Source organism: Plectropomus leopardus, chromosome 15 (genome assembly GCF_008729295.1).
Source record: "Plectropomus leopardus isolate mb chromosome 15, YSFRI_Pleo_2.0, whole genome shotgun sequence".
In the NCBI taxonomy this organism is placed as follows: domain Eukaryota; kingdom Metazoa; phylum Chordata; class Actinopteri; order Perciformes; family Serranidae; genus Plectropomus; species Plectropomus leopardus.
Window position 1 is genome coordinate 10,337,385 of NC_056477.1, and position 18,921 is coordinate 10,356,305.

Below are 18,921 nucleotides of genomic sequence, written 5' to 3' on the forward strand. Positions count from 1 at the left end.
TTATTAAATCAAACTCAGATGACAAGGCTAGAAAAATAAAAAAACAACACAGACAATACTTTTGAATCTGTAAAAAACTTTTTTGTCCTTAAGATACACAAAGTGCGTTATGAAAACTGCTTACTCGAACATTCTCAAAGAAATGAAGTTCATGTAAAGTGCAACCTGTATCACATTAATATACACAGCCGCACACAATCATAAAGCCAATAAGAGTGAAATGGCCACTTAAAAGAATGAGAACAATTCAAAAGAATATTTTTATTCAACATGAATCAAAACATTTTTTGTTCAAATGATAAATGAACAGACAGACATTGATTCCCAGTGTTTCCACAAATGTGAAGTAACATAACAGTTGAAACAGGGAGACTTTTTTGTCAACATGGGGTGGGTAAGCAAAGCGTAACACACAGTAAACCATGCAAATGTTTGATGAATGACAGATGATCAAAGAGAATGTGTAAGGTGAATAGAAATGACAGGTGAACAAGTTTTGTCAGGTAAATCTGTTTCTAAACTACAGCTATATGAAAGACAATACACTGTTTAAAGGGACCTTTAGAGACTTAAACTAATTATATCACATTAATATCTGAAATCAATTAAAAATTTCATGTAAGTAAAAATGGGAAACTCACTCGCTGCTGGGTCGGTCAAATAGCTGTAGCGCTTACGCAAAGCTAAGGAGGCAAAGGTATGACGTCGTTCTGGCTTTTCAGTCTGAAACAAACAAAAAAGAACAAAAGATGCTTTAACATAAAAAAATATGGTGAAATGTGATTCTGATCTATCAGAATTAGGTCTAAATAATAATGTTAATTTGTTAACTTTGATGCAGCAGTGCACAGATATTGCCTGATTTTAGTGAATCAGCACATGCTGTTAGTACTGGCACAAGGAGGCACTGCAGGTGTAATGGACTGTTGTTGGACCCTGCATCTCTTCACTCACTGCATTTTCCAATATCATAAATACAGACAATATGTGTTTTACCTCTATGGCCTACTCAAGTAAATGGGGAGCGTGGGCAAAATCCAACTTCCAGTTAAGGACTTTGTATTAAACAAATGTCCTCTTATTATGATGATGCTTTCCTCAGATCACCAATTGTGGTGACATTGTACACCTCATTAAAATTGTATTAACAGTGTCAATTTCAAAGGACAGTGGTACATAATTAGTCTCCACGAATCATGTTCATATTGGACAATTCTGCATGACATGATTTACAGCATCATTCAATGCCAATGCAGTTAATAGTGTAGCCTTTATGTAACAAGGTGAAAAGTAAAGTGTGGAGGTTGGTGTGATGAATGTGGGTCTAGTATATCTATCTTTCATGCGGGGTTTGGAGTTTGTTCCACTTTCAGACTATCAATGTTGGTTTTTTAAGCTATGACTACAAACCTTAAAGAAGGTGCTTAACCATAACCATACTTTAATCGCATGTAGGCTGTCAAAACGGGCCAAAAATGAGAATCAATTACTCCTTCTAAAATTCCACATAGATTTGAACCATACAAATATTTTTTTGTGTGCTAGGTCCATTAAAGGGCAAGCCAGTACAATAAGACAAAACTACTTTTATAGAATTTGTATTTCAACATAAACGTGTCTTTTAAAGGTCAGTGTTTAGGATTTAGGGGAATAAGTTGGCAGAAATATAATATGATATAAAAAATATGTTTTCTTTAGTGTACAATCACCTGAAAATAAGAATGGTTGTGCTTTTGTTACCTTAAAAAGAGCCAATAATATCCTAATCAACAGGGTATGCCATGTAGCAATTGCATGTTTCTACACAACAGATAGGGCCATTTGCATTTTTCGTGTTGGCCACCATAGTTAGCAGCCCCTCTGTGATGAGCAGCATTGAAAAAACACAGTTTTTTAATGTGAAACTGCTTCATCAGTGTTTTTACTGGTTTTAAATCCCCTTGTCTGAGAGGAAGAGACCACTGCGGATTATTCTGATTAACCTCCTGAACAATAAGTAATAAGAAATCTGACCAGGAGTTCATGATTGGCACATAGGAGAAGTTTCAGTGTGTTGCGATCTGCAATCCTTAATGCAAGATGACAGTGTTTATATAACTACACATTACAAATAAACAAATAACATTATTTTTTACACTGTAAAACTTAATTTAAAGAAGTATAGTGAGACCCAATCAATGATTCGTAAAAAAATGTTTTATACAGGTTTGGTAAAATTCACATTACTTAAAATTCTTTGCTAAGCAAGAAAGTGAAATTGTTGTGCGATTCCTGTCATACAGTGCATCCAGCAGTTCAGCTCCACACAAGAACTCAGAAGGCAGAAAGGTGTGGTAGTGCAGCTTTTTTTAAAATATTCAATATATTAAATTCAGAATTGAGTGTCTGTTTTCTTTTACAATCCAGTTATATGAATGTATTTATTATAGTCTTTTACAGCCTTGAATCATAAGTTGCAATTTGTGGTTATTGTCGGAATACTTTTTTTTAATGTTGGCATTGAACATTTATGATATTGAACATACTGGCAATCTGGATTTAATAATCTGAGCGCAGAATTGTCCAATATTAACATTCAACTGACTGGTGTAATATTATTATTTAGAGGAATATGTCACACGTGATTATCACGACATGTAATGTAAATACTCAAAGATAAAAACAGCCTTATCTCCTGCTGATTCAACTTTCCTATAAATGTTTTGGCATGCAGTGTTACTTTTCTCCGTCACACACAATCTAAGGACAAGGGTGAAGAAGGGAAACTCCAAATACAACAAAACAATGACTTAGTAGAGAAATGAGAAGAGTTAGGGTTTCATCTTTAGCTGACAAAAGATACCACTGTCCTGTGTGAAATGTCCTCTGAGTTAATAGTAAGGATGGAGACATGGTGATTTCCTGTCGCACATGTATGGAAAGGAAGATAGAGATGAAAAACAAGCTGAGGTGTGGCACAGCAATTGGCTCCACTGCACTTTGGGATGAAGACAACACTAAATAAATAAATCAATCCTTGCTGGTTAAAACAACTGCCATTTCCACTCATGCACTACATGGGGTCACTTCAGCAATGACGTAGCTGTGTAAAAGAAAAACGTGCAGTCAGAAGCATCTCTCACACCCAGGTACTGTACAGAGACGAAATATCTGCGACACGCATTATTTACTACAGCGTCTGCAGTAAAGCCAACAGAAAGGACGACAAAGAAGAAGCAGTTCCATGTGATGATGAAGAATCTGTTTTACCTCATCATCAGGATCAGACTCCATATCCTGTGGTATTCCAAGATGCATTGCAGGAGAGGAGAGAGATGACACAATGGAGAGCAGGGACGTTATAGTGAGCGGGGAGGTGGGAAATCAAATTCAGGGGATGAAAATGGAGCAGCAAAAACAACAAAAGGCATCAGAAAAAATCTATGGGATTAATACAAAAATAAACAGCAAAATAACAAAAAGCAAAAGCGAAATAATTTCAGTTTCTTGTGATCAATCAATACCACAACAAACAAATGAGAAGAGTCGTCTTTTGCGTAATCCTTATGTACCCACAGTGAGCCAGGCACACGAACAAAGCACGATGTGCATGTGTGTGTCTGCATGTGTACGTTGTGGGGTCTTATGACTGGCACAGGCTTTGACACTAATAAAAGACACAAGCAGCAAGCAGTCATTTCTGGACCAAATGAACTTCAATGGCTCCTGATATCACGACAACAACATCACCCTCTGGACTTCAATTTAATTTGAATGTGGATGACATGATATGGCCTAAAACCGATGAGCTATTCAAACGTGGTGATCCTACCTTCTTGTGGGTTGGCAGTGTGATATTCAAATTGCATACGGCAGTCTGTGGAAGGCCTTTACTGGATTTTGGCTCTCTCAGGAAGGAGAGTCGGCCACATGGCTCCTGGCCCATATCTCGGATCTGGAGAGGACAGTACAAGGATTGCATCACAAATTGAGCGTAACAAACATTTTTGAGAACAACCGTGCAAAATAGAAAATGGGGAAGAATATAGCTTTTCTTCATTACTCCAGGGCTGGATGTATAAATGATGCAATTGTGCAAAAACCATACGTATACCTTTTCCGACATATTAACATTAACTGGTATTTTTAAGGAAGAATGTGAGCACCCCTTGCGATCAGACATACACACAATTTTGGCAGAGATAGCAGCGAGTAATGCAAAGATAAATATTAAATATGAGGTGAGAAATGTAACCTCATAATAAAACATTATCTTCAGGTTGTCTGCCAATTTCACTGATCTGGTTATAACTATTGCAGGCTGCACAGCATTCTGTAAAATGCCAATCAAAGGCACATATAAACTTCATTTTTATTTACTTATGATTTATCATTTATTTACATCTGACCCATAATCTAGAAGAAGAAAGCTATGAACAACTTAATAAGAAATGACCCAAAAATTAGCAAGAAATTGGTAAAAAGTAGAAGAAGACTTGATTAGAAATGAAAAAAACAAAAACAATGGGGAAATTAAAAAAGGAAAAAAGGCAAAACAAGGAAATGACCTAAAAAAGTGCTTAAAACTATAATAATGCCATATAATTATTTTGAATATATAATAACTATAATAAATACCGTTTGGATAGCTTTCTTTAATTTTCTGCATCTACTATTTTCTTGCAAATGCAGGACATTTCCTGCCAAGTTGCTTGTTGCCTTTTTTCTCATGTTTTTGAACGAAATTAAACCAATTTGCTCAGGATTCAAAGGTTTAAATTCTTGTGAAAGGCATCTGAACCAAGCACAAGAAAAGTAATGTCGATCCAGATTTCAAAGAGTTAATGCTCATTTAATCTGATCCTGAAAATTGGTACACTCTAAAAAGTCGACCTCAACATGAGCGCTATATGAATTATTCATTCATCAGCCTTACGACATTTAATAGTCCTAATGATTCAGATTTTACTGTGATGACGGCTTGCAGACATGTGATGAATTAGTGGTAGGGAAATGAAAAAAAAGAAAAAAAAATGTGTACGTTCATTTCTGTCTTTGTAGGTACGCACAGTTTTAGACGTGAATCTGCACTGTTTTATGGATCCGTCCCCTGGAGTAGAATTTTCTGTGTCTTTTATCTACCTCAACCTATAGTACATTCCTAAATCAGGAAATCATAAAATATATATACAGTGGTGTCCAAAAGTCTGATCAGAAAATTTGAGGGTTCAGAAACATTTAAAACATAAGAAGTGATGAAGAAATATTTAGGGTTCTGCAACATTTCTGGTTCAACAATCACACTTTGTGTTACTGTGAAACTCCTTTATACAAAGCTGCTTTATACAAAAGTACACTAAACCTGTGGCGTCCACGCCAGCCTGAGTGCTCTGTGTCATTAAAGCAAAAGGGAGACATACCGAATACAGTCTGTAATATATGTACATTTTTCAAAGATTTTACTGCTCAAATCAATCACTCAATCAATTGTTGAGCTGATATTTTCATTTGTAATGAAAAAAAACAGTATTGCATTTTAAACAAATGCAAAATAGAAGAGTCTTAGCTAGCAATCTCAAACTTTTGGACTCCACTGTAGATGTGAGGATGTAACAGTCAGAATGTATTTCATTTCATTTCAATCATCTTAGAGGACTAATGGACAAAAAAAATGGGGTTACAGTGTTGAGCTGTGATCTGCAAGAAACATATTACTCTCTGCAAAAGAAAGTTGCTGTTGCTATGAATGTCAACTAATTAGTAAAGGGCAATGTGACATTTTGGACAGAATTTAAACAGCAAAGCACTTTTACAGAGAACAGAGTGAATAACATGGACAGTAAATGCCAGCAGAGAATGAGGGTGCGAGGAGGGACACATTTTATACCTTCACATTGAAAGGAAGTCTGTTTTCCTTGAAGGAGTAGAAGTTGAAAACCAGCTGTTGCCCACTTTTGGTGAGAGGGGACAGGTTGCCATAGCAATCCACGTGGATGGGCTTGCCTTCGAGAACCTGCAGAAGTTAACAGACCAAAAAATGTTTAACAAAGCTTAAACACATCCTGGAGATGTCGTTGATGAAACTGATACATTTCAATAACATAAAAGATTTTTTCAACTGTCAATTTGTTCTTTATCCACATGAACCCACAAACCCACCTCAATATCTTTGCTCCGGGCCACCTCCTCAAAGTTCTCCTGCTGCTCCAGGGTCTTGTCCACCTTGTCATCCGTCATGCAGAAGCAGCGCAGCCGGGCCTCAATAGCGTCGTTCATCTTGGCGAACACCACAAACTTGGCCAGGTACGGCACGCAGATCAGCTCCCGGTATAACTGAGACGCTAGACTCACCGTCTCAGGAATCTGGTGACAGTCTGCGAGCCAGAACCTGTGGAGGACAGAGAAGAGAAAATGTAAAATGAAAATGATGAATCTGGAAGTCAGCCAGATGAACAATTTGCCTAATATTACAATGATTTACGGCCTAAAGTTTGGAGCATGCACCGCATATGTAAGCCATTTCTGTATCGGAGGCTTCGTGTAAGTTACCATCTTAAGCAATAAATTAAACAAGCTTGGTTTTTTCTCTAAAGGTTGAAGACAGACACATGACAGCTATGGAGTAATGCAATTACAGAGTACCAAAGGCTGCTCAGTTAATATAAGGCTGCACGCTCGCCACATGACGCCAATGTAGTTAAACTGAGAGTTCATGACTCTACGTACTGTAACCAAGTGGTTCACTTGCTGAGGTCAATTTAGAGGCATGTCACAACAACACATGGTCAGCGTGACTTAATACCATTTGGGTAAATGTGTAAAGAAGTGTAACCTTGTTAGTGTGCAGGGCCACAGAGAAAGAAGAGAGACAGGAGGAGAAAAACACCTATTATTAATTCACTTAATTGATTCAATTAAGTTAAATTCACTCAACAACATGTTGAACTTGCTCTCTGTCTGTGAGTAGTGAAACAGAGTGGATCAGGGAAAAAATAAAATGATGAAGTCAGATAAAATGAATGGCTGTCCAGAGTTGAATTTTGCCTGCTGACAGTAATCTGAGTTTTTCTCTTGTGATAGATTTTGGGATTCACTGCCAGCTTCTCATTTGCTTCCTGCACTGTCACCATTTTGAGGCCCACTCAGATGTCTCCTGGCAGCAACTCAAAATTCCTTGGATTTACTTGTTGTACCTTCTACAGCAGGGGGAATGCTGCAACTTACTATTATTTTCATCATTGATAAGAGCTGATGTTGTTTTCTGGAAAAGGCCGTCATTTTTCAATCATTCCTGTCCTGACTGTGATCCTGGTGCTGTTATATAGCAGCAATTCTATGAGAATCACCATCCTGCTTTCTTTGCAAACCTGTGAGACTGTTTAGCCCTTTGAGATGGCATATTGTGATTCGAGGATCCAGGAAGCTACATGAACTACATGAAAATGAACTTAAAGTTGTTGCAGCTGTAAGCCTTTGGCTCGGTTAGCAGAAGGCTTAACTACTATCAGCGTTTTTTCTCCATCTCTAAAACATTTCACTGACATTGACATGCATTTTATTTCATTTCTTGTCTCTTTCAGACTCTTTTTCTAAGAAGTCTTTCTTCCTTTTTTGGGTTGCTTTGCAGCATAGGTAGTTGTTGCCGATGCTGGAATTGCTTTATCTTTCGGATTCTCCACCATTGAATTGGGCTGAAGGGACATGCCCATGCATCTGCATTTTCAAAACAGCCAAAAGTAACTCCCTCTCTCTGACATGACTTGTGATTGGCCAGTGTCTCAGGTCACATGCTCGACTTTCTAAAGCCTAAAAACAGAGCCAAAAAGAGTTCCAGAAGTCTAGTTTTCTCTCAAATCATTTGAATTACAGTATTTTGAAAAGTTAATATGAAATGCTTGCTCAATAAGACCAAAACAAACAAAAAAAAAACTACCACAGCTTTAACCAGTGGATCATTTTCTCGATGTATCATTTGTTTCATAGAAATGCCAGAAAACCAGAAGCCGTTACAGGTTTGGCATTTTCTCTTGAAAAATTACTCGATTTATTATGAAAATAGGGACAGACTAATTTTCTTCAAATAGTGTAATCGTGGCATCTCGAGGTACAGCTACCATGCACTTCATTTTTAGCTATATGATACTGCTTTTCTGTGTATCACACAAAAAGAATAGGAGAAACAAGATATATTTTTATAGGGACAAAACAGTGAAACAAACAGATCAACAAAGTGTTTTATTAATCTAAATTTGAAAGCCTGTGCCAATTGAATTTTGTAATAATATTCTATATTTTCTACAACTGCAAGTAAGTATTTATTACCCAGAGAAAAATGGTCATGCAGAATGTGCATATGTGTGTCTCACCTGGCCGACACATTTGTGGTGAAGGAGACGCAATCAGTTACAAAGGACAGCGGTGTGGTCCCTGTGATGTCCTCCCACTGGGCTGGTGATGTCCCTCCTGCATGAAACAAGGGCCAAAACATGAGCTCACTGCTCTTCCAACCTGTTTGGTGTTTCAGCTTTCGTAATTCTCATCCTTTCATCTTCTCAGCTCTTCATCTTCCCTCTTATCGACCCGTGGCTTTTGACATCAAAGTAGGCCTGATGCGCCCACGGCTATTCAATTCATACCGACTCCGAGTTTGTAACTCTGTTTTATGTTTAGTAAATGGATGAACAACTTTATGTTGTGTCACAGATCACATTTGTTAGCATCTAAGGATACAAGTAACTCAAAGCAAAGCCTGCAGAAGCATTTTGGATACAGGTAACGCACAGTGTCGTCACGCTCTAGTTATCTACGGGTCTACTTGCCTGTAATGCTGCAGAGCAAACGCAGGCAGGGTGCAGAGTCGCCTCGGTGGCCGCTGGGATGGCCTTCTGCCGATCGAGGTGGGACGGGGATCGTCATGGTGATCGGCTTGTGGAACTTCCTCCTCCTGGGCTCGACAGTGACGATGGGGCTGAAGGTGGCTCTGTTGCCGAGGATTGCCCTCACCATGTCGTCAGGCACAGGCTGGGCCTAAAGAAAAGAGTTTGACAAATGTTTGATCAAACTTTACCTGAACTTTCTATGAAATCTAAGAGTCCAGGCATGTGAGGCGGAATCAAATATTCAACCAAAAATAGGTCAGGTATAAATAAATAATAGGCCAGTGTTCAGTATTTGCAACCAAAAAAGCTGAGTCATGCAACAGATTGAATTTGAGCTGATCCAAGGAGTCCTGCTGTACCTGCAGACCGACACGGATCCTCTTGGTGAGCGCCCCCTGTGGGAACGAGGCCTGGACCATGGGCACGGTGCTGCTGGACAGCATGCCTCCGTCAGGACCCATGTGGTTTGACTCCTGCTTGATCCGTGACACCACAGCAAAATACTGAGGAAAATCGCTGGTGACGATGCGGCAAATGCGCTTCTTCTCCAACTCGGCAGGACTGTCCAGCTCTGTGACAGGAAATATTACTTTCATGAATGGGATTTGAAGCAACATTAAATGGTCATTTAATACAAATTCTGATGATTTAAATGCATTTAAATTTGAGGTGCAATTTAGGTATGACATTTTGGTCAGTGGTACAATAAATAAGGACACTAAATAGGCTAAATGGACTGAACAAAACTAAAAAAAACATGCTTCTGGAGTGAAGATTAATTTTTCTAGGTCACCAGCTGACATATAGCCCTGGGTCATATAGTGAATTCAAAGTGGTTCAATTCACCTTCATTAATTCACCACAGACAGAAAGTGTCTTTGTGCTATCATTGGTAAATGACAATGAATAGACCAAATTGCATTTTTTTTTTTTTTTTGCAATTACTTCTGGGTAAAAAATACACCTGCATCAGGTGTTCATAATGAAATGACACTAAGCAAATGCTGCCTCAATTGGTTAGATTTTTGAAAGCTAAAAAGGTCAATATAATTTTGAGCGTATGCCATATTTAGAATATTTTCATGACTTTGACTTGCTGTCAGACAGCCCTATCTGACTGGGAACTGAAGCCGTTATCTCAAAGCCACCAGACTTCACTGACAAAAACACTAATTTTACTTCACAGAACACAGGAGTTGCTGGTCTACCACTGCCTTAATTAGTTAGTGTGTAATGTAAAGTGTTGAAAATATTCCAAATATAGCAGCATTTAGTCTGGTATTGATTTTCTTTAGGTGGCTAAAAACATGTTTTTATGTGGCCCCTGTCCACAGCTGTACATAGCTTAGCTTTCATGCAGCTAGATTTGGTTCATTGAAAACGCTAGCAAAACAACACTTCACGTAAAACAAGCAGAAACGTAAGATACAGTAGGTCTGATCGTGTTTTACTTATATATACTTACTACTTACTTAATATATTTAAACATTACAGTTACAGCTGAAAATGACAGCACAAATAAACAAATCAGCAGATTTCACAGACCTCTACAATCGGTCAGTAACCTTCCTTTACCTTCATCCATTCCAGAGAGCAGCTCAAGGAGGTCTTCTGGTCTGGCGTCAGACTGGTGCTCCTTCCACGTGTCGCCATTGTCACTCCTCAACACAATCAGCTCCCTCTCTTTGCCCCGCATGGACCCAAAGTGAGGGATCTCCACAATCACAGGACTGGAAGAGAAAATAAATCTCAGTGTGAGGACATGGATGAATTGAAACAACAACTTTAGGGAAGCTGAAACTTTTAAAGATAACTGCTAATTAATTAACTGCACTGGCAATCTATAACCATTCTCTGAGTCATAATAATTTCAGTAGAAAATATCTCTCTTGGTTTGTCCACTGGCCTGCTTAAACTGCAACTCATCAACAAAAGGAAAGAGAAAGTCCTACCCGAGGAACTGAGCCCCGGCTGGTCCGACCTCCACCAGCCTGCTGACCAGCCCCTCTCCCTCCACCATGGGTGGTGGGTAGGCCAACTTGTGCCTTTTGGCCAGGCGACACGTGATGCGCGTGGGCGCTGTGCACTTCCTGGGAGGGATGATGATGCGCATGCCATTGTGGCGGCTCCCTCTCATGGAACCACCGCGGGCGTCCACCATGAAGCTGACCAAGAACCTGTGAGGTGAAAAAGAACGATGTTAGAGGAGGAAACAACGTGGACAGAGAGAAAGAAAGACGCCATACCACGGACACAAGTGAGGAGGACGATTCCCATGCTGTGATCACCGTACACCCAAACAAAGTAAGGAAAAGAGAAAAAATAACAGAAAATAGAGAAAGAGCGAGAGACAGAATGACAGAAAGAGGGAAAAAAAGATGCTTTTGAGTTCTGAAAGTTGGCAGTTCTCACCTTCACCTGCCTCAATTTAGAACATTAAACACTGAAACTAAACAGGGTGCTGATGAAGTTGCAGAAAGTTTAGTTTCCACTCCTGAGGCCAAAGGTGAGACTGTTGCCAAAGTTTCAGTTCCTCTAAAGCTGCATTCAGTGATCAATTATTAAACACCTGCACAGATGTTTCACCAAGATAAGGTTAATGTGATTAATATATGATGTGTCCCGTTCTTTTAAAGGTCTAGTGTGTATGATTTAGGGGGATATTTTGGCAGAAATGGAGTAAAATATGTGTGTTTTATTTAGTGTGTAATCACCTGGAAATAATGGCAATGAGAATTATTGTGTTTTAGTTACTTTAGAATGAGCTGTTTATCTCTACATAGAGAGTGTGTCATGGTGCATGGAGATCACTTTGTTGCACCGTCATGTTTCTACAAAAGCCCAGAAGGGACAAACAGTGGCTCTAGAAAGCACCATTCACGTTTTCGCATCAGGTGCTGTAGTTAGCAGCCTCACTGAAATAAGAGGACTGGGAAAACACTGATTTTTTTATGTGAAACTGCTTTATTCAGTGTTTTCACTGGTTTATATCACATTGTCTGTGTGTTTTGGAGAGGAAGAGACCTCTGCGGATAATTTGTCTCCCCATAAAACTGCCCTAAAAGTCTGGATCTTAAGTAAGCAGAAAAAAATAAGTGAGCACTAGCCATCTGCGACATACCAAACATCATAGGAAAAACACAGATTTTTAACATGAAACTGCTTTATTCAGTATTTTTAAAGGTTTTAGTCACTCAGTAAGTTTGTTTTTGAGTGGAAGAGACCTCTGCGGATAATTTGGATGCTAAACACTGACAGATTTTTAAACGGTATTAGTTTCCGCTGGTTGCAAGCTGCAATCCTTACCACTAGATGCCACCACATCCTTCTAAATCTTACACACTGGACCTTTAATTAAGAGCACACTTTGGCATCCCATTAATATATTCACTGACAGAAGTAAGGAGTGAGGATGGAGTAGGGGAAAACTGTGCGAGCACTCCTTATACCTAAAGCCAAATGTGGCTCTTCTTTTCACTACAAGTGTTTTGTATTGTGTTGTTGCTTTTTCTATACTGTATGTTAAAAATAGCAGAATCACTGTAAGGTTCTGAGAAAGATTTATATTTAATGTGCATTGTGAGAGAAAGAGATGGCACATCAATGAAAAGACTCCCAAACACGTTGACTACACACTTCTAATATCTAAGGCAGTGCAAATGAAACACCAGACCACACAGATGAGACGAGCACAGTGGAGGAGTGGGGAAGGCAAAGAGAGAGTGACGAGGGGAGAGGGAGACAGAGGTGGAGGAGTGAGTGACATCACTGCGGCATCGTGGGTAAGAGCAGCAAACTCAGTCGTCACCTGGAGTCATACTGAGGGAGCGGGGAGGAGAGGCTGCAAAATAAACACATGGAGGCAATGCAGGAGGCAAACCCCCAGAACCTAGTTTTAGTATCACTGTTTCACAATCACGCCTGGGATCTGTAATAACAGCTGGAGATGAAAGAAAGATTAAAAACTACAGAGGCGGAAAACCAGGGTTCCCACATATTTCCATGGACAAAATTTCAAAACTTCTCCAAGACTATTCAAGGACTCATAATACTAAAAAATAAATGTCTTGCCTCGTTAGCCCGCTGTTTTGTAAAAAGTTATCAGATTCAAATAATTACTAATTTCATCTGGCTGGCATATGAATGGTAAAAACCCACAAACTGATGCACATTAGAGTGACGTTACATCAGCCACAGAAAAAAAGTTGAAGTGAAAAACTTCATCTTAAAACTTTATCTTATTAGATAAAATGGAAAAAGTTGAAAAAGTTTTGCTTTGGGGACATCATTTACAGTTTGAAAAAGGTAATAAATCGCAAAATACTGCAAAGTACGTGTTATGGCAATACTCAACATATTGCAACAAGTTTGAAATTGCAATAATATTACAAGGTGATCTAATTATTGTGATGGTATTGTACGGTGGAGTCTCTGGTCATTTCAAACCCTACAACACTATAACAATATCTTTACACACAACAAAGTTCCATGACTTTCCCAAAATTTTCAGTGATTCTTATTAATTCAATGACTCTTCCTTAAGATTGGGAAATTCTATGACTTTTCCAAGTTTTCCATGACCGTGGGAACCCCGGAGAACTGAGGGAAACAGGGGACAAAATGACAATGAACAAAATAATATATAAATAGAAAGACAAACACACAAGGGGTAAACGTGAGTCAACCAAAACGGAACATGACAGATCCCAGTATTTTACTTCTGAGCAAACAAAATAAGCATCAACTTTGTGCAAAGACGGCACCATTTATCTAGAACATTATTATTTTACAACATTATATATTCAAAGTATGAAGCGAGGACGAACTGCTATCACTTTATCCAAATGAAACACACACAAGCTCACACAGAGCCTGTGCTTTGTTTCTGCCGTGACAGAAATAGAGCTGATGTCAGTGAACATGAGGGCGATGTCTGGACCATGTCTCTACACTTATGGTATGACATGAGAGCTTTAGAGGATGGACTGTGTCTTTTGCTGCTGTAATGTGTACAGTAGCAGCACTGCAGAAATCCCACAGCCCTGCATCATGTCTGCACCAGTGCTGCAGGGTTTGCTGAATATTGACTCTTAGGAAGGGGGAACAAAAGACAACAGTTGTGTGCAGTAAGCAGAGAAAATGTGTAATTAATTAGTGCAGTAGTTGTGTGGATGTAAGTTCAGCTTATGTGTCTGCTTTTGTATGTGTGTGCATGCTGGTAAACATATCAGCTGAGACGGTGCTGCTGCTCTTACCCGGAGTGGATGGGACTGGAGACAGTGTTGTGGCTGTGGTCCATGGTGTCCGGAGTCCAGCTGTAGCGCCGCATACACTCGGAGCTGTAGTCTCTGGTCACAGCAAGGTGCTGAGAGGAGAGGATCCAAAGACAGAGGTGAAGAGAGGAGATATAATACAGAGGAGGAGGTTTAAGAGTGAGGGGAATGAGGATAGATTGAAGTGAAAAAACAGCAATGAGGAGTGAGGAGAACAAGGCGGATGAAAATGAATAATGTCGAGACGTGGTGGAAAAGACAAAAGAAAAGTAGTGAATGGAAGGAAAGAGAGAGCTAACTATTAACCGCTGCACAGACATAACAGTTGACAGACATGACATCCCTTCTTTTTGTCATGACTCTCGAGTCATGCATGGTGTACAGCAATGTGCTGATAACATTAACAGCTTCTTAATTTATATTTAGGGTTGTAACTATCAGTCATTATTACTGTTGATTATTTTCTCCATTAATCGATAAGTTGTTTGGTCTTTAAAATGTTGATCAGTATTCCCAAAGCCCAAGATGATGTACTCAAATGTCTTGTTTTGTCCACAGCCAAAGGATATTCAGTTTACTTTCATAGAGGAGTAAAGACATTTGGAAATATACACATTTAAGAAACTATAATAAGAGAATTTGGACTTTTTCTGCCTAAAAACTGCTTAAACCAAAAACCGATTAGTTGTTCAGTCTGCAAAAAGGCAGAAAATAGTAAAAACAAATTGTCAGTTGGTATTTGCAAAACCCAAGATAATATCCTCAAATGTCCACAACCCAAGATTTTTAATTTACTGCTGAAGAGGAGTAAAGAAACCAGAATATAAAGGCTGGAATCAGAGAATTTCAACATTTTTAGCTTAACAAATTATTCAAACCGATTTATCAGTTAGTTGTTTGGTCCATAAAATGTTTTTTTTTGTCCTCAACCCAAAAACATTCAGTTTACTGTCAAAGGGGACAAAAGAAACCAAAAGACTAGAGATTAATTTAATAATTGACAACTAATCAATTAATCCTCGCAGCTCTACTCATATTCCAACAAAATTTGCCACCATTAAGTACAGTCTCACCACAATTAAGACAAAAAGACAACAAAAATAACAGTAAATATGCTACACTGAAACATCCAAAAGTGTACATGCAATTATGGTGCTAGAAAAACTAGAAACCGGCCCTTAATAAATGATCAGCACTGAATCATGGGAACTCGTGTGCACTGAACGTAGCATGAGAATGACCATTCACTGAACACAGACCAGCACTAATGAGTGAGGGGAGATGGCACGGACCCAAAACAAACAAATGCACAAAACTCAAGAAAGAGCAATGGGAGCTGAACCACAGTGACTGGAAAAATAACAAAACGTGATGAACGAGACGGACATCCGTGAACTCTTTATACCTTATTGAGCGGGTCAACCAAGTAGGAAATGTCTTTACAGACACTCTGAAGCTTAGGGGAGAAGAGACACAGTTCAGAAGTCACACAGAGGGCAACAGACGTACGAGTGTATGGTGCTTTGTTTCACTAAAGGTTTCAGTTTCCACCAGAGAAACCATGAGACTATCTCCGTGAAGACGAGACGGTCCTCCAACTTAGATATTAAAGCCAAACAATCCCTGAATAACTGAATCTTCATCTTCCATATGGAGCAGATTATAGTATGATGGCACTGAAATGGACCACCAGTGGGGAAAGAAATTATTTAAACCTCATGTATATTTTTAGTTTGATAGAATACAGGTTTAATGGGAAGTCCAAAACATTTGCTAATTTTCCTAAAGCATTACGCTGACGTTTGGCCATGCGCGGTTTGAGATTTTGGGCAATGTTGTCATTGAACTTGCAGGTTATATTACTAACATTGTTTATAATGAGAGGTTACAGTTTCTGTTTTTGCTCCTAACCAACAAAACAAGCGTTGGACGAGCTCTGCAGAGCACTGCGTTTTTTCCGTGAGAAAGCAAAGGGGTGGGGGGGCTCTCAAAGCCCTTAGGTTTGAATAAACTCTTCGTCAAGGTGTTATACACTCTCCCTCAGCACTTTGGCAAAAGAAAGCACGGCATCAACACTGCTTCGGTTATGACCTTTGTGCAAGACAAGGAAAGCTACCCTGCTCCCTGCCTTAATTCTTCCCAGCCTGTGTTTTCACCAGGCCCCTGACAGAAAGAGTGTGTCAAAAAAAGAGATGCACCAGGGAATTTGGAGAGGAAGAGACGTTAAAGCTTGCAAAACAGACAGCTGAAGATACCAAAGATTGAGAGAAAGAGACTGTGTATGGAAAGAGAAATTAGTGAAGACAAGAAGACGAGAATGACAAAAAAATGGATCTTACCGTGTCTTTTGTGGGCGCCAGAATCTCTTCAATCATCATACTGTCCCGCGCGAAGGAGCTCCGGTTGAGTGTGTTGGACCTATCCGAACTGAAGGAGCGGAGGCTATATGTTACCACGCAACCCGACAAGTGACGGGCAGGGGAACACAACATAAAACAAAGAGCAAGGAATCCATTACTACATGCAACCTCCAGGGAACCGGATTTATTTTTTAGTGAGTGGACAGAGAGTCCAAAAGTGGAAAATAGAGAGAGAGGCTGCAGCTGAATGAGGAAAAGATACTGCAGCAGGTTATTCAGAGATGGAAATGTGAGTGATGTCAGTTTGTTTGCATTAAGAGATAGACGGGAAGAGGAACAGACTGAAAGAAAACAGACAGCTGTTGTGATCATGTCTATATGAAGGTGTGCATCATGAACACTGATGTGACTTCGAGTGTCTAAATGATGAAACATGACAGATTAGTGTTCCTGTGCAGACCTTCTATCGACAGTAAAAAGAAGTAAGGATTACGCAAAAGTGTCTCAGTTATATCCGTCTCGAGCTCAAAGAGTGACACCGCTTTATTCTAAGATTAGCAGCTGACCTAGACCTGTTTCTGAGCAGCAAAATACAAAAGGGACGCTGGTCTTTTCTGTCTGTCTTGCTGCAGTCTGTTTTATGGCCGTGTGGTGACGTGTGCCTATTTTTGCAGCCTCTCAGGCTCGATGCGGTGCTGTAGATTCCTTTCAGGTTTTTTTTTTTTGTCTTTGCAACAGGGATTTGATCAATGCAGAGGAGCCGAAATGTCTGTGTGAACGCAGTCATTTCAATTTTGTGCAGATAATTTTAAGTGTTTTTGTATGTTTGTGCACTACAAGGGACTCGCAAAAATGATACAATACCAGCATCAAAGCTGACAACTCTGTGAATTTTTTTGAGTGCACTCTGTATGTGATGTGTCCTGTGTGTGAGCGCAGAGCGGAGAGAACGTGTGAGCGAGGGGAGAAAATGCAGAGCTCAGCGTGTTTGAGTGGGCACCCTATTCAGCACAGAGAGAAGCCCTTTATTCAGCACAGCCTGCCTACCCCACCATCGAAGTTACCAAGCAACTCTGTACGGCCTGAATGGACTCGCTGGCATGGCAGCACCGCGGCCCGCTACGCCCCCGCTACACCCCCGTTTCCCCCCCTCTGCTCTTAGCCGAACTGTTTGTTCTTCACAGCGTCCTCCTCTTTCTCTTTCTGTATGTCCTCCTCTCTCCACCCTAAACATCCATTTTCATCTGTTTTCTCCCTTCTTGCTCATTATCTTGGTTGTCCTCTTTGTCTGTCGTCTGTTTCTGCACATCATGCCACGTACCTGCACTTCCTCTTCACAATGCTGTCCCATTATCTCTCCCTCTCACTTCTATCTCCATTTCTGAATTGTGCTATGTGTTTATTCAATAATTCACTTAATGGAAGATTTGTTTAACTTTTTCTCGACTTTCCTCTGACCCCATCCTTCCTTTTTCCACACCACCCCATTCATTTTGCTGCAGATCAATGTCTGCCTTGCTGTAAACTACACTTCCCATTATCCGAGCGACTTGTTTTCTTCCTGTCTGGCATCTCCGTGTAAATACCAACGGACCTGTGTTCTCGGGAAGGCATCTGTGCAGACTCAAAGAGACAATTGTTTGAGTCATTGCGAGTATTTGTGCGCAAATGCATGTGTGTATCGAGTGTCTGTCCTGGATGATTTCTTAATGCTGGACAAAAATTCCAGAGACCGTCAAGTTTCCATCTCTGCAAACCATGAATAAAAATCCAGAATAATCCTAAATAAATCTCCAATTACTGATATTTAAATAGAGCGGACAAAAGGGGTTGATTAATAATAAACTGATGTGTCTGATCCCTGGAAGTTACACTCTGGCAAAATACAAATAAAGCACCACTTAAGGACAAGCCACATCAAAAAGTGATAAGATTAGTCCACACAACTTAAAAAAAGTCTGCAAGAAAAGCACATGTGTGGCTTTTATTTTCTTATTTCCAACAAGATTGCCTCTTTTTCACACCTGTATAAAAAATACATTTCCATTTTGCAGATATGATTTAGTGAGACGGATGGGAAAATATGGTGGTGAGCGGCTAAAATGGAACGACGATCTTATAATACAACAGCAACAAAGTGACAAATCTGTTGCCACGAACAGAAGAACAGCAACACTGGTGACACAAATGTACAATGGGTGACTTGCGGTTCGGGTTAGCGGTTTTATGGGTGCAGGGTTGGTGTTAAACAGTAGTTCAGGGTCACACGGGGAAGCGGAGACATTCACAGCTAATGTTGCCTACTACTCCTACTACTACTCTTTTCTTACCTGAGTCTAGGGCTAGAATGAGGGACACGGTGCAGGAAAAGAAAAAAATAGAAGAGTGAAAAGCAAAGCATTTTGAAGACATTCAAGCATGATGTGGTTT

At 39.7% G+C, this 18,921-nt stretch overlaps 1 protein-coding gene across 1 annotated transcript in view; it reads right to left on the minus strand.

Annotated features, from left to right (window-relative positions):
- LOC121955007 (ankyrin-3-like) overlaps positions 1 to 18,921 on the minus strand; it is a 167,860-nt gene that overhangs the window by 23,567 nt on the left and 125,372 nt on the right. The window contains exons 25-39 of the mRNA XM_042502782.1: positions 18,822 to 18,833; positions 16,471 to 16,573; positions 15,537 to 15,587; positions 14,114 to 14,223; positions 12,667 to 12,699; positions 10,811 to 11,035; positions 10,434 to 10,588; positions 9,218 to 9,429; positions 8,799 to 9,006; positions 8,346 to 8,442; positions 6,139 to 6,367; positions 5,867 to 5,992; positions 3,812 to 3,934; positions 3,250 to 3,276; positions 642 to 723 (exon numbers count right to left, since the gene is read on the minus strand). Of these exons, the coding sequence (XP_042358716.1) occupies positions 642 to 723; positions 3,250 to 3,276; positions 3,812 to 3,934; positions 5,867 to 5,992; positions 6,139 to 6,367; positions 8,346 to 8,442; positions 8,799 to 9,006; positions 9,218 to 9,429; positions 10,434 to 10,588; positions 10,811 to 11,035; positions 12,667 to 12,699; positions 14,114 to 14,223; positions 15,537 to 15,587; positions 16,471 to 16,573; positions 18,822 to 18,833 (1,793 nt within the window). The remainder of the gene's footprint in view (positions 1 to 641; positions 724 to 3,249; positions 3,277 to 3,811; positions 3,935 to 5,866; positions 5,993 to 6,138; positions 6,368 to 8,345; positions 8,443 to 8,798; positions 9,007 to 9,217; positions 9,430 to 10,433; positions 10,589 to 10,810; positions 11,036 to 12,666; positions 12,700 to 14,113; positions 14,224 to 15,536; positions 15,588 to 16,470; positions 16,574 to 18,821; positions 18,834 to 18,921) is intronic.